At 39.1% G+C, this 19,572-nt stretch overlaps 1 protein-coding gene and 1 pseudogene across 1 annotated transcript in view; both read right to left on the reverse strand.

The window, feature by feature from the left end:
• LOC102121204 (phosphatidylinositol 3,4,5-trisphosphate 3-phosphatase TPTE2-like) overlaps positions 1–19,572 on the reverse strand; it is a 61,535-nt gene that overhangs the window by 36,954 nt on the left and 5,009 nt on the right. The window contains exons 2-7 of the mRNA XM_045377061.3: positions 17,081–17,131; positions 15,394–15,555; positions 8,361–8,480; positions 6,261–6,360; positions 6,051–6,114; positions 5,245–5,309 (exon numbers count right to left, since the gene is read on the reverse strand). Coding sequence (XP_045232996.2) covers positions 5,245–5,309; positions 6,051–6,114; positions 6,261–6,360; positions 8,361–8,480; positions 15,394–15,425 — 381 coding nt within the window. The 5' untranslated portion in view covers positions 15,426–15,555; positions 17,081–17,131. The remainder of the gene's footprint in view (positions 1–5,244; positions 5,310–6,050; positions 6,115–6,260; positions 6,361–8,360; positions 8,481–15,393; positions 15,556–17,080; positions 17,132–19,572) is intronic.
• LOC123569924 (U2 spliceosomal RNA) lies at positions 7,932–8,043 on the reverse strand (annotated as a pseudogene).

The raw sequence follows: 19,572 nt of genomic DNA on the forward strand, positions 1-19,572 counted from the left end.
TGACCACCTGTATTTTCCATAGCTGGCAGGCAGAAGTGGCTGAGTCTATGAACTGCAGTGATGCCAGCTGCCCCTCTCCACCACCTAGGGAACTCAGACCCATGTGAGGTGGAATCCAACCTGCTGCTGTTGGCTGGTTAGGATTCTAAGCCATTGGGTCTTAACTTGTGAGATATCATGGAAGTAGAGCTGGCAGAATGACACTGCTTGGCTCCCTGGATTCAGCCCCTTTCCAAAATATGTATGGACAGATTTCCCAACTTGCTGTGGATCTCAGGGCCAGATTATGTAAAACACCTGGGTTTCTGTGTGTGCCCGAGCAGCTGATCTGCTGAGACTCCACACAGCTCTGTGTATCAGACACAAAGCTCTGGTGGCATGGGCTTACAAGGGGATCCCCTGATCCATGGGTTGCAAAGATCAATAGGAGAAGCACTGTCTCCTGAGCAGGATTGGACAATCACTCACTGCTTCCCTTCGCTGGGAGTGGGGGTTCCTTTGGCTCAATGCTGCTCTCGGCTGGGCCATCGCACCCTCTCGCCACTTTTCTTCATTCTCCATGGGGCGAGCTGTTCTTCCACTCAGTCCCAATGTGAGAACCTGGATATCTCAGTTGAAGGTGCTGAATTCACCTGCCCCTTTTCATTCCTCTTCGTGAGTGCTGGGGAATGCAGCTGCTTTTAATTGGCCATACTGGATCACTCTAAACATTTCTCTTTTAGTCCTTGTTCTTAATTCCTATAGCCCTTGGTTTATCATTAGTTTCTTAATAAAATAACCTGTCCACATTCTCCAGTCATGGGATGATGATTCAGGCCGGGGATCCAGGCCATTTTCTGAAAAGTTGCTGAACTTGCGGCCTTGTCCTGTTCACACCTGAGCCAACACGCTGCAGAGAGGTACTCCTTCCACCTCTTGGCAACCGATACCAGCCCTTGATAATTATAGTTTTATTGAGGTATAATAAGTATTGTAAATTACATAAAGTTAAACAGTGACTTTCACTTGGCATTTTATAGTAAACAGCATTATATGTTTGAAATTAATTTAGTCATCCACGGAGCCTAAAGCAGTATGCTGCCACTATAACTTAGGATCTCGGCCGGATGCGGTGGCTCAAGCCTGTAATCCCAGCACTTTGGGAGGCCGAGGCGGGCAGATCACAAGGTCAGGAGATTGAGACCACCCTGGCCAACACGATGAAACTCCATCACTACTAAACAAAAAAAATACAAAAAAATTAGCTGGGTGTGGTGGCGGGCACCTGTAGTCCCAGCTGCTCGGGAGGCCGAGGTAGGAGAATGGCGTGAACCTGGGAGGTGGAGCTTGCAGGGAGCCAAGATTGCACCACTGCACTCCAGCCTGGACCACAGAGTGAGACTTCATCTCAAAGAAAAAAAAAACAAAAAAAACAATAAAAACAAAAAACAGCCGTGATTCTTTACAATTCCTTCCACCAGGAGTTGGAGTCTATTTTGTACTCTGAATCCAGACTGGCAGTATAATTTGCATTGTCCAATAAAATGGGATAGAAGTAATATTATACTAATTTTGAGTCTGGACCTTAAGAGGATTTACATTGTTTTGCTTGCTGCTCCTGGTACTCTTGCCACTGCCATCATGTGAACTGGCCTGAAGTAGCCTACTAGAGAATGAGAGACCACATGGGACCATTCAGCCAAGTCATGTTATTTTCTTTTCTTTCTTTTCAAAAATCTGCTTTTTACAGCCGGGCACAGTGGCTCACGCCTATGATCCCAGCACTGTGGGAGGCCGAGGCGGGCAGATCACAAGGTCAGGAGATCGAGACCATCCTAGCTAACACGGTGAAACCCCGTCTCTACTAAAAATACAAAAAATTAGCCGGGTATGGGGGCAGGGCGCCTGTAGTCCCAGCTACTTGGGAGGCTGAGGCAGGAGAATGGCATGAACCCGGGAGGCAGTTTGCAGGGAGCCGAGATCGCGCCACTGCACTCCAGCCCGAGTGACACAGCGACACTTCGTCTAAAAAAAAAAAGTCTCAAAAAAAAATTTGCTTTTTTCATTCTTTAAAAAGAATTTTAATTGGCACATAATACTTGTTCATATTTATAAGGTAGAGAGTGATATCTCAATACCTATGTACAACGTGTAATGATCAAATCAGGAAAATCAGCATATCCATCACCTCAAATATTTATCATTCTTTGTGCTGGGAACACTCAAGAGCCTCTCTATTTAAAAATAGACAATGAATTATTATTAACTGTAGTCATCCTACAGTGCTATAGAATATCAAAACTTATTCCTCTCTATAAGCTGAAATCTGACATTTCTTTTTTGATTTTCTGTCTGGATGATCTGTCCACTGCTATGAGTGAGGTGTTATGGGGTGTTAAAGAACCCAACTGTTACTGGATTGGAGTCTGTCTTTCCCTTTAGATCTAATATTTGCCTTGTTTATCTGAGTGCTCTAGTGTTGGGTACATATATATTTGCACTTATTATATCCTATTGCTAAGTTGATCCTTTCATCATTATAAAATATCTATCTTTGTCTCCTTATACAGTTTGACTTAAAGTCTGTTTTATCTCATATAAGTATGGCTACTCCTGCTCACTTTTGGTTTCTGTTTGCCTGGAATATCTTTTTCTGTCCCTTCACTTTTAGTCTGTACCTTTACAGGTGAAGTTAGTTTCTTGTAGGCAGTATGTAGTTGGGTTTTTTGTTTGTTTGTTTTATCTTGGCAACCAACTCTATATCTTTCAATTGGGAATTTGATCTGTTTACTTTCAAGGTTACTATTAATAGATGAGGGTTTATCCTGTCATTTTATTCTTTTTTTTTCTTTTTGGTTGTTTTTTTATCCTGTGTTCTTTTCTTCCCCTATTTTTTTTTTTAATCTTTGTGGGTTGGTGGTTTTCTGTAGTGATAAAGTTTGATTTATTTCTCTTTCTTATGTATGTACTCTACCAGTGAGTTTCATAGTTTTGTGTTTCTCATGATGGTAATCATCCTCTTGCTTCCATTTGTAGAACCTCCCTTAAGCATTCCTTGTAAGGCCAGTCTAGTGGTGATGAATTCTCTCAGGTTTTGCTTGCCTGGGAAATACTTTATTTCTCCCTCATTTCTAGAGGATAGCTCTGCTGGGTATAGTATTCTTAGTTTATAGTTTTTTAGTTTTTTTTCCTTTCAGTACATTGATTATATCATCCCATTAACTACTGACCTGTAAAGTTTCCACTGGGAAATCCACTATTAACCTAAAGGAGTTTCCTTTACATGTGACTTGATGCTTTTTTCTTGCTGTTTTTAATATTTCCTTTTTTTTTGGACAGTCTCACTCTGTTACCCAGGTTGGAGTGCAATGGTGTGATCTCAGCTCACTGCAACCTCCATCTCCTGGGTTTAAGCATTTCTCATGATTCAGCCTCCCAAGTAGCTAGAACTACATGTGCGTGCCACTACACCTAGCTAAGTTTTTTTTTGTATTATTAGTAGAGATGGGGTTTCTTTAAGTTGGCCAGGCTCATCTTGAACTCCTGGCTTTGTGATCCACCTGCCTCAGCCTCCCAAAGTCCTGGGATTACAGGTGTGAGTCACTGCACCTGACCAATATTCCGTCTTTTTGACTTTTGAAAGTTTGACTATTATACAACTCAGAGAAGACCACTTTGGGGTTGATTCTATTTGAGAACCTTTGAGCTTCCTAGATTTCAGCCATATCTCTCCCATGTCTGTTTTTAAAGCTCTTGATTTTATATATATATATATATATATATATATATATATATATATATATATATAATTTTTTTTTGAGACAGGGTCCCTCCCTATCTACCAGGTTGGAGTGCAGTGGCATGATCTCAGCTCACTGCAACCTCCACCTCCTGGGTTCAAGTGATTCTTGTGCCTCAGCCTCCCAAGTAACTGGGATTATAGGCATGCACCAACACACCTGACTAAATTTTGTATTTTTTAGAGATGGGATTTTGCCATGTTAATCACTCTTGTCTTGAACTCCTGGCCTCAAGTGATCCACCTGCCTTGACCTCCCAAATTGCTGGGATAATAGAAGTGATCCACTGCATCTGGTCTCTTGATTATTTTTTATTTTATTCCTTAAATTCTTCAGCTCCAAGATCTCTGTTTGGTTTTTAATGACATCTATATCTTTGTTGAATTTCTCATAAGACTGTAAATTGTTTTTCTAATTTCATCGATTTGTCTATCTGTATTCTCTTGTACCTCATAAAGTTTCCTTAAGATAATTATTTCAAATTGCTTCTTAGCCATTTGATATACTCTTAACATTTAGGGTCTGTTAATGGGGAATTATTGTGTTTCTTTGGAGGTGTAATGTTTCCTTGCTTTTTATGTTTCTTGTGGTCCTAAATTGATTTTTGCACATCTGGTGGAACAGGTGCCTTTTCCAATGTTACGGAGCTTTCATAGAGAAATATTGTTTCCAATAGTTGTCTCCTAGTGTTCATTGAGTAGGGTGATTTGACTTTGGTTCTAGGTGGCTGCAGTAATATAGTCTTCATGTGACTTCTTTGGCTGTAATCAGCATTTAGAGGTGTCTCTGAGTGCCTCAGAGGCCTAGATGGTGAGTGTTTGTGGAGACAGTGGTATGGCTTTTCTTGGGGTGGGAGCCATCAGTCGGTTTAGTTCTAAGGCCCTAGAGGTATGCATGCTAGGTGCAGTGGCTTTGCTAGTGGTAGGGTGGTGCCACCAGCAGGGTGGGCACCAGGCAGGCCAGTCCTCAGGGTCTTAGAAGTGCATGCAGCATATGGCAGCTCTGCTGGTCAAGGGGGTGGGGCTGTTGGCAGCAGTGGGTGCCAGATGGGATGGGCCTTGAGGGGTGCATGGAGCATGTAGTGGCTCTGTCAGCTGAGGGCAGCCAAGTCATTTTAGACTAGCCAGTGCTCAGATGACTCAGTAGCTGCCCACAGATGCGCGAATGAGCTCAGTTGAGAGAGGCAATCCTCCCTGTGAGCACAGAATTGAACAGTTAAGCCCATCTCAGATTCACAAACCATAGGATCATGAGCCAAATAAATAGTTGCTGGTATAAGCCAGTAAGTTTGGGGGTGGTTTGTAACCACTGGTACAATTGTAACTGGTATCAATCCATGATGACTGTTTTACTTGAAAGAGTACCTTCTGGAAAGAATATTGACATTTCTGGGTCAATATTAAATTTTTGACTACACAGTCTACAATCATTGAGAAATGAGTATTTTTAAGATAAACACCCTTACCTTAATCGGATTCCGATAGAAGGACTGGCCTCCAGAAGATGGAAACGACATAGCGATAATACGTTCTGGAAGTCAAAATTATCACTATTACAAACATCATTATAGATTTAAAATAACATACAAAAATTAACTTTATATGATCAGACTCCATTTTCACAGAAAAATAAATTTTAAGATTGAGGTTGACAGAAAAGAGCTAATACTCAGGATAATCAAGATAACATGTTAAATTATCCAACATAATGACCATTAAGCTGGCACAGTGTTCATAAGACTCCACCGGTTCAAACCATATGCCATGTACTTATGTTGGCCTCAGTCTGAAGTTCTCCCTGTTCTTGGAATTTATTTCTTAAATACCAAAGAAAATCCAAGAATTGTGGGCACCAGTAATGGTGGGAACTCCCAAAGTGCTTTGTAGCCCTCTGACTCAGAAAACCTGAGATCTACAAAGCTGGGACCTCATTCTCTGGGGTTCTAGGAAGAGAAGCAGTCTCTCTGGGATCCTTGGGATTCAGGATAACTACTAGAACTTAATAAACTGAAACTCAAATGGAGTCAGCTGAAAATCTGTTCAAGTTCCTGTGCTGCAATCGAGTAGTCCTGAATTGAGATGACATGGAAATCTTCCTTGCCAGAGTTAAACCACAAATACGTCACACTATTACAGTGGCATAGCATATAGCCTCATGAATAAAGAATACTTTGAATGAATGTGGCTTAGACAAGGCAAAAACAAAATAAAAATATAATTATAAGAAAAAGTGAAGTTAATCTAAGTAAATCAACAGTTAAGCGTCACAAACCAGTAATATAAGTGAGGTCTAGGTCAAATCCATCCCTTTTGTATCGCCTTTTGTTTCCTGAAACCTGAGAGTTTAAAACCATTATTAGTTTGTGAAACATAAACCAACATAAAAATAAAGGACATTATACAGTATAGAAATCAACCCTTGCCAATGGGTCCCAAAACACAAAATATTTTTCTGAATCATAAGCATGTTTTACCCACTTACCAGCCTTCTTATCAGCTTTCCAAGTTGTCTTTTTAGATGAGCCAGATGAAAAACTCTTATCAGAATGATAAGTCGTAGAAGTCGAAATAAGCGTGTCCATCTAAAAATAAATTTAAAAGATCAATTTTTGCATCAGAAACAGAGAATTTTATGAATATAAATTAAGTTTAGAGCAGCAGTTGTTAACCAGGGACAATTTTCCCTCCTCTTCTCAATCACCTACATGGGGGATATTTGACAGTGTCTTGAGGCACTTTTGGTTTTCACAACTGGTGTGTGTGTGTGGTCACGCGCGTGCACGTGTTACTTCCATCTAATGAATAGAAGCCAGGAATTCTGCTAAACATCCTGCAATGAATATAACTGCTCACCACCCTCCTGTGACAATAATGATCTGGCCCAAAATGTTAGCAATGCTGAGATTGAAAAATTCTGGTCTAGAGAGATAGTGAAACAATAGAGTCTTAGAATTTGTAAATTTAATTTTGGGATTTGAAACTAGCATTTTCAATTTTTCCACATCAAAACAAATTGAGGATTCTTGTTCACCTTTGTTACCCCCATCTGTAACAGAGGTTCACTACAGCTACTAATGCACATCAGGCAGGCAACAGATTGAGATACTTCCTAAGTGTGCTAGCTGGTGTCTCTCCTACCATGAGAAATATCAAAGCAGAGAACTGATGGTCTGGACTAGTGCTTCTCTGGTTTGGGCATGCATAAATCAGAGTCATCTGGAAAAACCTGTTAAGCTACAGATTGCTGGGTCCCAGAGATATTGATTCAGTGGGTCCGGGGTGGGGCCTAAGGTATTTTTCTTGTATTTCTAGCAAGCTCTCAAGTGATGCTGAGGTTTCTAGTCAGAGGCTGAGGTGATTTTCAAACAACTCCAAAAGCCTATCACTTAACATGCTTAGTTGGTGCCTGAGTTGTAGTCCAGGGAAGCTAGGGGTACAGAAAGAAACCAGGTATTTGACCCATGAACAAGCTTAGGAAGCCACCAACATCTACATCCCAGTATACATTTGCTCTTCCATTTTCCTCACTGTCACAGTAAAAAGGAAAAAAAAAAAAAAAGAGAGAGTTACCAGGTCCTCATACACCCTTTAGTTTCCTAATCCCCAGCAGTTCTAACTTTGCCTTAGCTTTCTTTGTTTCTACCACAACTATACTGCAAAACTCTACTGTTGTGTTGCTATACATGTCATCTCCTAGTTTTCTGTTTCTGTTCTGTTTTCTATTTTTTAGAACATCATGATTGAGGCTGGGCACGGTGGCTCACGCTTGTGATCCCAGTACTTTAGGAGGCCGAGGTGGGCAGATCACTTGAGGTCAGGAGCTCAAGACCAGCCTGACCAACATGGTGAAACTCGTCTCTACTAAAAATACAAAAATTAGCCAGGTATGGTGGTGCATGCCTGTAATCCCAGCTACTCGGGAGGCTGAGGCAGGAAAATTGCTTTAACCGGGGAGGCAGAAGTTGCAGTGAGCCTGATATCATGCCACTGAACTCCAGCCTGGGCGACAGAGTGAGACTCCATCTCAAAAGAAAAAAAAAAAAAAAAAATAGAAAAGAAAATCATGATTGAAGTCACTCAAATTTTGCATATGCTCAAATAAATTCCCTCTTGGCTGTGGGAAAAACCCAGACAGAACATAGTGTAAGGGATTTGTAGTTGAAGCACAGAGGGGAATTGTTTTTAATATCAAATTTTTAAATGTATCAGATATTAAACTAATAAGAATATCACACTTGATCTTAGCCAAAAGGCCAAAAAATGATACAAATGGGAATTTGATGAGAACTTCAAAATGTAGCAAAGTTAAAGTTAATACAAGAGGTAAAGCCCTTCTTTGGCTACTCCATCTTTTTTATTCAATTCCTGGTACTTAGTGTGTATACTCTTCGCTGGTCCCTAAATACCACAATCTTTCAGTTTCAACCTGTGTGGGAATTTACCTACACATTTCATTTTAAAGCAACATATTTGGTATAAAATAAGGCCATTTGAAGTTGAAAAGATTAGATCGAATAAAAGCCACAGAAAATGCAAAAAATAAATGAAAAACTTTAAGAGAGGTAAGTCTTATATTTCATACCTGGGAACATCCTTAAGAAACTTAACGTCAAAAAAAATGTAAATGACATCAACCAGCAGGATAATCACAGTAATGGCAGTATCTAAAATATTCAGTAAATCAGAGAAATAATGCTGTCTCCTGTAATATAAAATGGAAAAATATGAGTTCATCTCCCCTGCAAGAAGAGACAGGAACATTTAAAGACCACAAACTATTAACTGATCCCCATTAAGAATTCTAGTTTCATAAATTATTTAAAATGCATGTTCTAGAGTAGACTAAGGGAAAAATATAACATTCGTGGGAACTTTTCAAACAATAAATTTATATTCATCATTTGACACATATATATGACTAAAGCACCAATATGGCAATTTAAGTATAGTAAGAGATATAACTAAATGCATATTAACCACCCTTATCATGGATGATGGGGTATCTCTGTCCCCTCAAGCATTTATCATTGTGTTACAAACAATCCAATTACACTCTTCCGATCATTTAAAAATGTACAATTATTATTGACTATAGTCACCCTGTTGTGCTAGCAAATAGTAGGTGTTATTCATTTTTTTCTATTTTTTCATACCCATTAACCATCCCCAGCTCCCCACCCCCAAACTCCTAGTACCATTCGCAGCCTCTGATAACCATCTTTCTACTCATGTCTATGAGTTCAACTGTTATCCTTTTTAGAGCCCACAAATAAGTGAGAACATGTGATGTTTGTCTTTCTGTGCCTGCCTTATTTCAGTTAACATAGTGATCTCCAGTTCCATCCATGTTGTTGCAAAAGGCAGGATCTCATTAGCTAAATAGAGCTAAGTATAGCTAAATAATAATATTAGCTAAGTATAGCTAAATAATACTCTCTTGTGTATATGTACTATTCTCTTTATCCATTCATCTGTTGATGAACACAGGTTGCTTCCAAACCTTAGCTCTCATGAACAGTGCTACAACCAACATGGGAATGCAGATTATCTCCTCTATGTACTGATTTCCTTTCTTGTGGGTATATACCCAGCAGTGGGATGTCTGGATCATATGGTGGCTCTATTTTTAGTTTTTTTAAGGAACCTCCAAACTGTTCCCCATAGTGGTTCTACTAATTTACAGTCCCATGAACAGTGTATGAGGGTTCTCTTATCTCCACGTTTGCCAGCATTTGTTATTGCCTGACTTTTGGATATAAGCCATTTTAGCCAGGGTGAGATGATATCTAATTGTAGTTTTCTACACTGTGAATTTCTCTAATGATCAATGTTAAGCACCTCTTAACATGCCTGTTTACCATCTGTATGTTTACTTTTGAGAAATGTCTATTCAAATCTTATGCTCATTTTAAAAAATCATATTATTAGATTTTTTTTTCCTATAGAGTTGTTTGAACTCCTTATATATTCTGGTTATTTATCCCTTCTTAGATGGGTATTTTGCAAATATTTTCTCCCATTCTGTGGGCTGTCTCTTCACTTTGTTAATTGTTTCCTTTGCTATGAAGAAGCTTTGTAACTTGATGTGATGCCATTTGTCCATTTTTGTTTTGGTTACCTGTGCTTGTGGGATATTGCTCAAGAAATTTTTGTTCAGACCAAAGTCCTGAAGATTCTTCCCGATGTTCTCTTATTATAGTTTCATAGTTTGAGGTCTTATCTTTAAGTCTTTAATCCATTTTGATTTGATTTTTGTATATGGTCAGAGGTAGGGGTCTAGTTACATTTTTCTGCATGTGGATATCCAGTTTTCCCAGAACCATATGTTGAAGAGACTTCCTTTTCCTCAATGTATGTTGTTGGCACATTGATTGAAAATGAGTTCACCATAGGTGTGTGGATTTGTTTCTGGGTTCTCTATACTTTTCCATTGGTCTATGTGTCTATGCCAGTGCCATGCTGTTTTGGTTACTATAGTTCTATAGTATAATTTAAAGTCAAGCAATATGATTCCTCCACCTTTGTTCTTTTTGCTTAGAAAAGCTGTTATTCTGGGTCTTTTGTGGCTCCATGTAAATTTTAGGATTGTTTTTTCTGTTTCTGTGAAGAATGTCATTGGTATTTTGATAGGGAGTGCATTGAATGCGTAAATTGCTTTGGATAGTATGGTCTTTTTAACAATATTGATTCTTCCAATTCATGAACATGGAATCTCTTTCCATTATGTGGTGTCCTTTTCAATTTCTTTCATCAGTGTTTTATCGTTGTCATTATAAAGATCTTTCACTTCTTTGGTTAAGTTAACTCCTAGGTTTTTAATTTTATTTGTGGCTATTGTAAATAGGATCACTTTTTAAAAGTCTTTTTCAGATGGTTTACTGTTGGCATATAATATGCTACTGATTTTTGTATGTTGATTTTGTATCCTGCAAATTTACTGAATTTATCAATTCTAATATTTTTTGTTGTGGAATCGTTAGCTTTTTCCAAATAAAATATATCATCTGCAAACACAAGGATAATTTTACTTTTTCCTTCCCAATTCAGATTCCTGTTTTTATTCCTTTTATTTCTTTATCTTCTATGATTGCTCCAGCTAGGACTTCTGGTACTCTGTTGAATAACACTGGTGAAAGTGGGCATCCTAGGTGTGTTCTAGATCTCAGAGGAAAGCTCTTCCATTTTTCCCCATTCAGTGTGATACTGACTGGGGGTCTGTCATATATGGTTTTTATTATATTGAGCTGTGTTACTTCTATACCCAGTTTTTGTTTGTTTGTTTTGTTTTGTTTTGTTTTTTTGAGATGGAGTCTCGCTCTGTCGCCCAGGCTAGAGTGCAGTGGCCGGATCTCAGCTCACTGCAAGCTCCGTCTCCTGGGTTTACGCCATTCTCCTGCCTCAGCCTCCCAAGTAACTGGGACTACAGATGCCCACCACCTCGCCTGGCTAGTTTTTTGTATTTTTTAGTAGAGACGGGGTTTCACCGTGTTAGCCAGGATGGTCTCGATCTCTTGACCTTGTGATCTGCCCGTCTCGGCCTCCCAAAGTGCTGGGATTACAAGCTTGAGCCACTGCGCCCGGCCCCAGTTTTTTTTAAGAGTGTTTATCATGAAGAAATGTTGAATTTTATCAAGCACTTTTTCAGCATTAACTGAAATGATCTTATGACTTTTATCCTTTATTATGTTGATATGATGTATCACTTTGGTTGATTTGTATATTTTGAACCATGCTTGCATCCCAGGGATAAATCCCATTTGTCATGATGAATGATCTCTCCAGTATATTGTTGAATTCAGCTTTCTAGTATCTTGTTGAGGATTTTTGCATCAATATTCATCAGATATATTGGCCTGTTGTCTTCTTTTTTTTTTGGAGGCAGAGTCTCACTCTGTCACCCAGGCTGGAGTGCATGTGCATCTGTCGTGATCTGGGCTCACTGCAACCTTCACCTCCCAGGTTCAAGTGATTGTCATGCCTCAACCTCCTGAGTAGGTGGGATTACAGGCACCTACCACCATGCCCAGCTAAGTTTTGTATTTTCAGTAGAGACGGGGTTTCACCATATTGGCCAGGCTGCTCTTGAACTCCTGACTTCATGTAATCCACCTGCTCCAGCCTCCCAAAGTGCTGGGATTGCAGGTGTGAGCCACCGCTCCCTGTCTTTCTTATTTCGATGCATCTTTGTCTGCTTTTGGTATCAGGGTAATACTGGCCTTGTGGAATGAGTTTGGAAGTATTCCCTCATCTTCTTCTGCTTTTTGGAATAGTTTAAGCAAGAGTGGTATTTGTTCTTCTTTAAATGTTTAGTAGAATTCAGCAGGGAAGCTATCGAGTCTCAGTATATATATTGGCTATATATGCTGGATGAATATATACTTAAAATTGTTATAGCCTCTTGCTGAATTGATCCCTTTATCATTATATAGTGACATTCTTTGTCTCTTCTTATCGTTTTTGTCTTCTTATCGTTTTTGTCTTGCAGTCTATTTTATCTGATACAAGGGTAGCTACTCCTGCTCTTTTTGGGTTTCTACTGGAATGGAATACATTTTTCCATTCTTTTATTTTCAGACTAATGGGAGACGACTGTTTCTTATAGGCAACAGATCGATGGGTCTTGTGTTTTTTGTTTCGTTTTGTTTTTGTTTTTACTTTCATTTATTTATTTATTTATTTTTGAGGTGGAGTCTTGCTCCATTACCAGGCTGGAGTGCAGTGGAATGATCTCAGCTCATTGCAACCTCCGTCTTCCGGGTTCAAGTGATTTTCCTGCCTCAGCCTCCTGAGTAGCTGGGACTACAGGTGTGCACCACCAGGCCCACCTAATTTTTGTATTTTTAGTAGAGATGGGGTTTCACCATGTTGGCCAGGATTGTCTTCATCTCTTGACCCTGTGATCCACCTGCCTCAGCCCCCCAAAGTGCTGGGATTACAGGCGTGAGCCACCGTACCTGGCCAGGTCTTGTTTTTTCATCCATTCAGCCATTCTGTCTTTTGATTGAAAAGTTTAATCTGCTGACATTCAATGTTATTATTGACAAGCAAGGACTTACTCTTGCCATTTTGTTAATGGTTTTCCGGTTGTTTTGTAGTCTTCTCTTCCTTCTTGCCTCCCTGTCTTCCATTAGTGAAGGTAATTTTCTCTGGTGATATAATTTAGTTTCATGTTTCTTATTTTTTGTGTATCCATTGTATTTTTTTGGTTTGAGGTTACCATGAGGCTTGCAAATACTATCTTATAACCCATTATTTTAAGCTTATAAAATAACACTGTTTGCATAAACAAAAAAGTAATAAGAAAACTAATACAAACTCTACAACTTAGTCTCATTTCTTTTTAACTATTTGTTATTTCGATTTATATCTTATTATAACATTTATGTCTTGAAAAGTTGTTGTAGTTAATGTTTTTGATTGGCTCATAGTTTAATCTCTCTACTTAGAATAAGAGTAGTTTATACACCATAGTTAGTGTTGTAACATTCTGTATTTTTCTGTGTATTTACTATTACCAGTGAGGTTTATACCTTCAGGTAGTTACTTATTGCTCATTAATGTCCTTGTCTTTCTGACTGAAGTACTCCCTTTAGCATTTCTTCTAGCACAGGTCTGGTGTTGATGAAATCCCTCAGCTTCTGCTTGTGTGGAAAAGTCTTTATTTCTCCTTCACTTTGAAGGATATTTTCACTGAATATATTGTTCTAGGGTAAATGTTTTGTTTCCATCAGCATTTTCAATACGTCATGCCACTCTCTCGTGGCCTGAGACATTTCTGTTAAAATGTCTGCTGCCAGCTGTATTGTAACTCCATTGTATATTATTGGTTTCTTTTCTCTTGCTGCTTTTAAGATCCTTTCTTTATCCTTGATCTTTGGAGTGTGATTATTAAATGCCTTGAGGTAGTCTTCTTTGAGTTAAATCTGCTTGGCATTTTATAACTTTCTTCTACTGGGATATTGATACCTTTCTGTAGGTTTGGGAAGTTCTGTTACTATCCCTTTGAATAAACTTTCTAACTGCCCCCTCTCTACACCTCCTCTTTAAGGCCAATATCACTTAGATTTGCCCTTTGGATGCTATTTTCTACATTCAGAAGGCATGCTTCACTGTTTTTTATTCTTTCCTTTGTCTCCTCTATGTATTTTCAAATAGCCTGCCTTCAAGCTCATTAATTCTTTCTTCTGCTTCATCAATTCTGCTATTAAAAGACTCTAATACATTCTTCAGTATGCCAATTACATTCTTTGGTTCCAGAATTTCTGCTTGATTATTTTAAATTATTTCTATATCTTTGTTAAACTTATCTAACAGAATTATGATTTTTTTCTCTGTGTTATCTTAAATTTCTTTGAGTTTCCTCACCACAGCTGTTTTGATTTCTCTGTCTGAAAGGTCACATATCTGTTTCTCCAGGATTGGCCTCTAGTGTCTTATTGAGTTCATTTGGTGAGGTCATGTTTTCCTGGATAGTGTTCATGGTAGCAGATGTCCTTTGGTGTCTAGGCATTGAAGAGTTAGGTATTTATCGTAGTTTTCACTGTCAGGGCTTATTTGTACCTATCTTTCTGGGGAAGGCTTTCCAGATATTGGAAAGAACTTGGCTATTGTGATCTAAGTTGTATCTGCTTTAGGGGGCACCCTAAGCCTCCTAAACTCTGTAATTCTTGCAGACTCATGTGGTACTGCCTTAATGGTCTTAGAAACATCCAGGATAATTCTCTGGGTTACCAAAAAGAGAGTCTTGTTCTCTTCCCTTAATTTCTCCCAAACAAACAGAGTCTTCCTCTCTGTTCTGACTCACCGTGACACAAACACCCCTGTGGCCACCACTACTATAACTGCATTAGGTCGATGTGAAGCCAGCACAGCACTGGGTCTTGCCCAAAACCTGCTGTAACCACTCCCTAGCTATTGCATAAGTTTGCTGAAGCCCTGGGGCTCTACGATCATCACATGGTAAAAACAGCCAGGCCTGTGTCCTTCCCTTCAGGATGGCAAGTTCTCCCAGGCTCCGGGTGAGTCCAAAGGTGCTGGGAATCAGGGCCTAGATCAAAAACTTATAATTCTACCTGGTGTTTTATTGTGCTATGGCTGAGCTGGTTGAGCTGTCACTCAAACCACAAGATGCAGTCCTCCCCACTCTTTCCACCCCTCTCCAAAAGCAGAGGAGCATCAATCTATGGCTACCAAACTCAAACACAGGCCATGGGGGGTACTGCCAGACTACCACCAAGGTTCTCCTAAGGCCCAAAGGCTTTTAAATCAGCTTGAGGTGAATCCTCTTGTTCCTTCTTTTTGGGGGGGGCGCAGGGGGGACAGAGTCTCACCCTGTCACCCAGGCTCGAGTGAAATGGCACAATCTCGGCTCACTGCAACCTCCGCCTCCTGGGTTCAAACAATTCTCCTGCCTCAGCCTCCCGAGTAGCTGGGATTACAGGCTCCCGCCACCACACCCAGCTGATTTTCGTATTTTTAGTAGAGACAGGGTTTCACCATCTTGGCCAGGTTGGTCTCGAACTCCTGACCTCGTGATCCACCCGCCTTGGCCTCCCAAAGCGCTTCTTAGAAAAGTACAAAATAGCTTTATGCATTATCAAAATAATCAAACTTACCCTTCTACAAATACTCGAAGAAGAACATCCATGAGAAAAAATAAGGCAATAGCTAGAGAAATAGAACGATACTCCAAAGGAATATAAACGTTGCTATCAGTGAAAATTAGGTCAGCAAAGATCAGAGCCACATCCAATAAGACCAGGAAAACTCCAAATATTCTACAATAAATAAATAAATAAATAAATAAATAACAGCAAAGATAAAGGGGCTTGTGTCCCTATAGTTATACTATATTTAGGCCAATGATCGGGTACGAAAATGTTATTATTTAGTATTAAACTGCCCAGTGGCAGGAAAAACTGTAATGTTATAGAATCTCAGAAACCGAATCAGTGTTTTCATCCGATAGAAGCAGTTCTTAATAAAAAAAATTCCCACCAAACCACTTCACAAGATGTTATCATGCCTTTTTATAGTAGAAACATCACACTAACACCTCAAGAGAGAAAAGTAAAATTGAATTAAAATTACCTGTGTCTGTTTGTAAACTCTTCTTAAAATTTGAGAATTTCATAAGAAGTTTATACCCATTTCTCATTAAAAAATAAAATCTTATCAATCTTGATAATTCTTAAGAATTTATTAATAAAAACCAAATGAAAGCATGAGTAACATAAGTTCTTAAAAAGACCAAGTTTTTTGTCAGTGACATTTTCAAAAGTACATGACTACATATTTAGGGACGATTCTAGTACAGTGATGGGTACATGAGAAAGAATTCAATTCCATACGTATTTATAGTACTGAACTCTAAAGTACCTCCTAAAACTTGCTGTTACATATTCTAAATACATTCCCCATAAATTGTTTACATTATTTGCCTAATCTATGAAGATGAATTCATCTTCAAAGTACTTTTCAAAAAGTTGCAGCTCAAGTTAAAATATCATTAATTCAAAAGGGAACAATTATATTGTGTAAATCTATATCATATTGAATAAATCTATATCATAGTATGAAATCTTACTCTTATGTAGAGAAGAGTCTAAGTAAATTGTTTCCAGAATTAAAGAGTAATTCTGGATGTATAAGGTACTTAATAAAACACGTTACTTATAATTATAGAATTTTAACACTCGATTTTCATTAACTTTACTTGTGCAGATGGAAGAAAAATAATATTAATGTTACTATTAATCTTAGGCAAAAGCCATTTCTTTGCAAGTCTTAAAGTTGAGCTTAAACCAAACTTCCATGATAAATTAGTTTACATTAGATGGGGCACATAGCTACTTAGCAACTGATGAACAGGAAATGCTTTTTGGTTTTGTTTTTTATTTCGGTCTTTCTCATTGAAATACTAAGTATATATATATATACATCTCACTCTGTCACCCGGGCTGCAGTGCAATAGCGTGATCTCGGCTCACTGCAATCTCCGCCTCCCAGATTCAAGCGATTCTTCCACCTAGGCCTCCCGAGTAGCTGGGATTACAGGCACCTGCCATCATGCCCGGCTAATTTTTGTATTTTTAATAGAGACGGGGTTTCACCATGTTAGCCAGGCTGGTCTTGAACTCCTGATCTCAGGTGATCTGCCCGTCTCAGCCTCCCAGAGGGCTGGGTTTACAGGTGTGAGCTATTGCACCCGGCCAAGTCTCAGATATATTTAATACGTGGTGTTTTTTATGCATTTAAGTCTCAGGTATATTTAATACATGGTGTTTTCTATGTCTCACATACCCAATTGCAAAGGATGATACAATTGAATGAACAATTTTCTTAATCTTGTTGCTGCAAAAAGAAGCAAAAATAAAATTAATCAGGTTTCTTCTAACCTATATCATAAATTTAACCAAAAAACAAAGGCCTTTATAAATATAATGTTAAAGGACAATTATTCAGAAGTTATATAACAAAATGCTTTTTAATAAAAACTAAAATGTTATCCTTTCTGCTCCCTGAGTATTTTACTTTCCTATCCAGAATATATGTGAATAAGACAGTAAACTTTGGATGTTTAGTAACGTTTCCATTGCATGCAAAGCCCCAACTCCAACTTTATGGCAATACTAAACTTAAACTTGTGGTCATCAACTCAAGGAATATAGCATGAAAACAGAAAAGAGTGGTAGAAGAGAACTGTATTTTAATGCCAGCCTGGGCAAGTCATCAAACTTTGGCCAGATCTCAGTTTCCACAGCAATAAAGTAAGGTATTTCAAGGATGAGCATAGGGAGTAAATGATGCTCTTATCATCTCTTTGAGACTAGACACCTAGTGAACAGATACACATTAGTGAGAGCTGCATTTGACGTTGCATATGAACTGCAGAGGTAAGACATTTCAGTAAGATATACTTCAAAGGAGAAACACCCAAAAGACTGGGCTCCTTCCATTAATCCAAGAAAGGAGAACCCGCTTGATGGAGCCTCCAGTAATGCCTCATTTTACCTTATGGCTGAAGACAAGGTAGCTAATGAGGAACAATTTTTTGTCCTTACTGAAGCCTCCTATTTTGGAGGCTCTTTAGGAGGAGAAGCCTCCGACATAGCAGGCATCAGTAGGAAAACCCTTCAGGAAGTTTCTGGCATACTGAAGTCTCCAACACAGGACTCAAATTTCACCGTGAGAGGCATGAATCCTAAAACAATGCTCCCAGTCTGTGCCTAAGACTGGAGAACAAAGAGGACAGATACTGAGGAGAACTGGGGCACTGCCAAAATTGGCCTTTGACATGAACAGACATTTCTCAAAAGAAGACATACATGTGGCCAAGAAGCATACGAAAAATAGCTCAATATCACAGATTAGAGAAATGCAAATCAAAACCACATGAGATGCCATTTCATACCAGACAATAGTCAGAATGGCTATTATTAAAGAGTCAAAAAATAACAGATGCTGGCTAGGTTGCAGAGAAAAGGGAACACTTATACAATGTTGGTGGGAGTGTGAATTAGTTCAACCATTGTAAAAAGCAGTGTGGGGATACCTCGAAGAGCTAAAAGCAGAACTACTATTTGACTGAGCAATCCCATTACCTAGTATATACCCAGAGGAATAGAAATCATTCTACTGTAAAGACATATGCATGTAAATGTTCACTGCAGCACTATTTACAATAGTAAAGACATGGAATCAACACAAGTACCCATCAATGACAGATTGGATAAAGAAAATGTGGTACATATACACCCTGGAATACTATGCAGCCATAAAAAAGAATGAGATCAGCCAGGCACGGTGGCTCACACCTGTAATCCCAGCACTTTGGAAGGCCGAGGTGGGCAGATCACAAGGTCAGGAGATAGAGACCACACTGGCTAACACAGTGAAACCCTGTCTCTACTAAAAATACAAAATAAATTAGCCGGGTGTGGTGGCAGGCACCTGTAGTCCCAGCGACTTGGGAGGCTGAGGCAGGAGAATGGCATGAATGCGGGAGGCAGAGCTTGCAGTGAGCTGAGATTGTGCTACTGCACTCCAGCCTGGGTGACAGAGCGAGACTCTGACTCAAAAAAAAAAAGAAAAAAAAGAGAATGAGATCATGTCTCTTGTGGGAACGTGGATGGAGCTAGAGGCAATTATCCTTAGCAAACTAGTGCAGAAAGTGAAAATCAAACACTGAATGTTCTCATCTGTAAGTGGTAGCTAAATGATAAGGATGTAAGAACAAAAGGAGGGAAACAAACACTGGGGTCTACTGAAGCAGGGAGGGTAGGAGGAGAGAGACAAGCAAAAAAGATCACTATTTGGGTACTGAGCTTAATACCTGGGTGATGAAATAATATGTAAAACAAACCTCCCTGACATGTGTTTACCTATGTAACAAACTTTCACATGTACCTCCAAACCTAAAATAAAAGTTAAAAAAACAAAATTGGCCTTTGATGAATGATGTTAACCTGAGATAAAGGAAATCCCCAATCCTTCTAAACTTCCCCTCCTCCACCTGGACCCACCACCTCTACCCAGGCTTAGAAAGTTAAGGCTGATGTAGACAGAGGATCAATTGGCCAAAAGGGGCAAATTCTTTCCTGAAGTTGCCATTCTCTTACAAGAACCTCTGATCCCACACAGCCTACTGGATCTCTGGGTATCAAGGAAATGTCATCCATCTGAATTCACTTGACAATATGACCATACAGAACCAAGCCTGACAGATCATGAAGGCATGAAGGAGTGGCTTGGGTAGTTGTAGCCCCTTCAATCTGTTTCAGTGTCCCCTGAAA

This window comes from Macaca fascicularis, chromosome 17 (genome assembly GCF_037993035.2).
Source record: "Macaca fascicularis isolate 582-1 chromosome 17, T2T-MFA8v1.1".
NCBI lineage: Eukaryota > Metazoa > Chordata > Mammalia > Primates > Cercopithecidae > Macaca > Macaca fascicularis.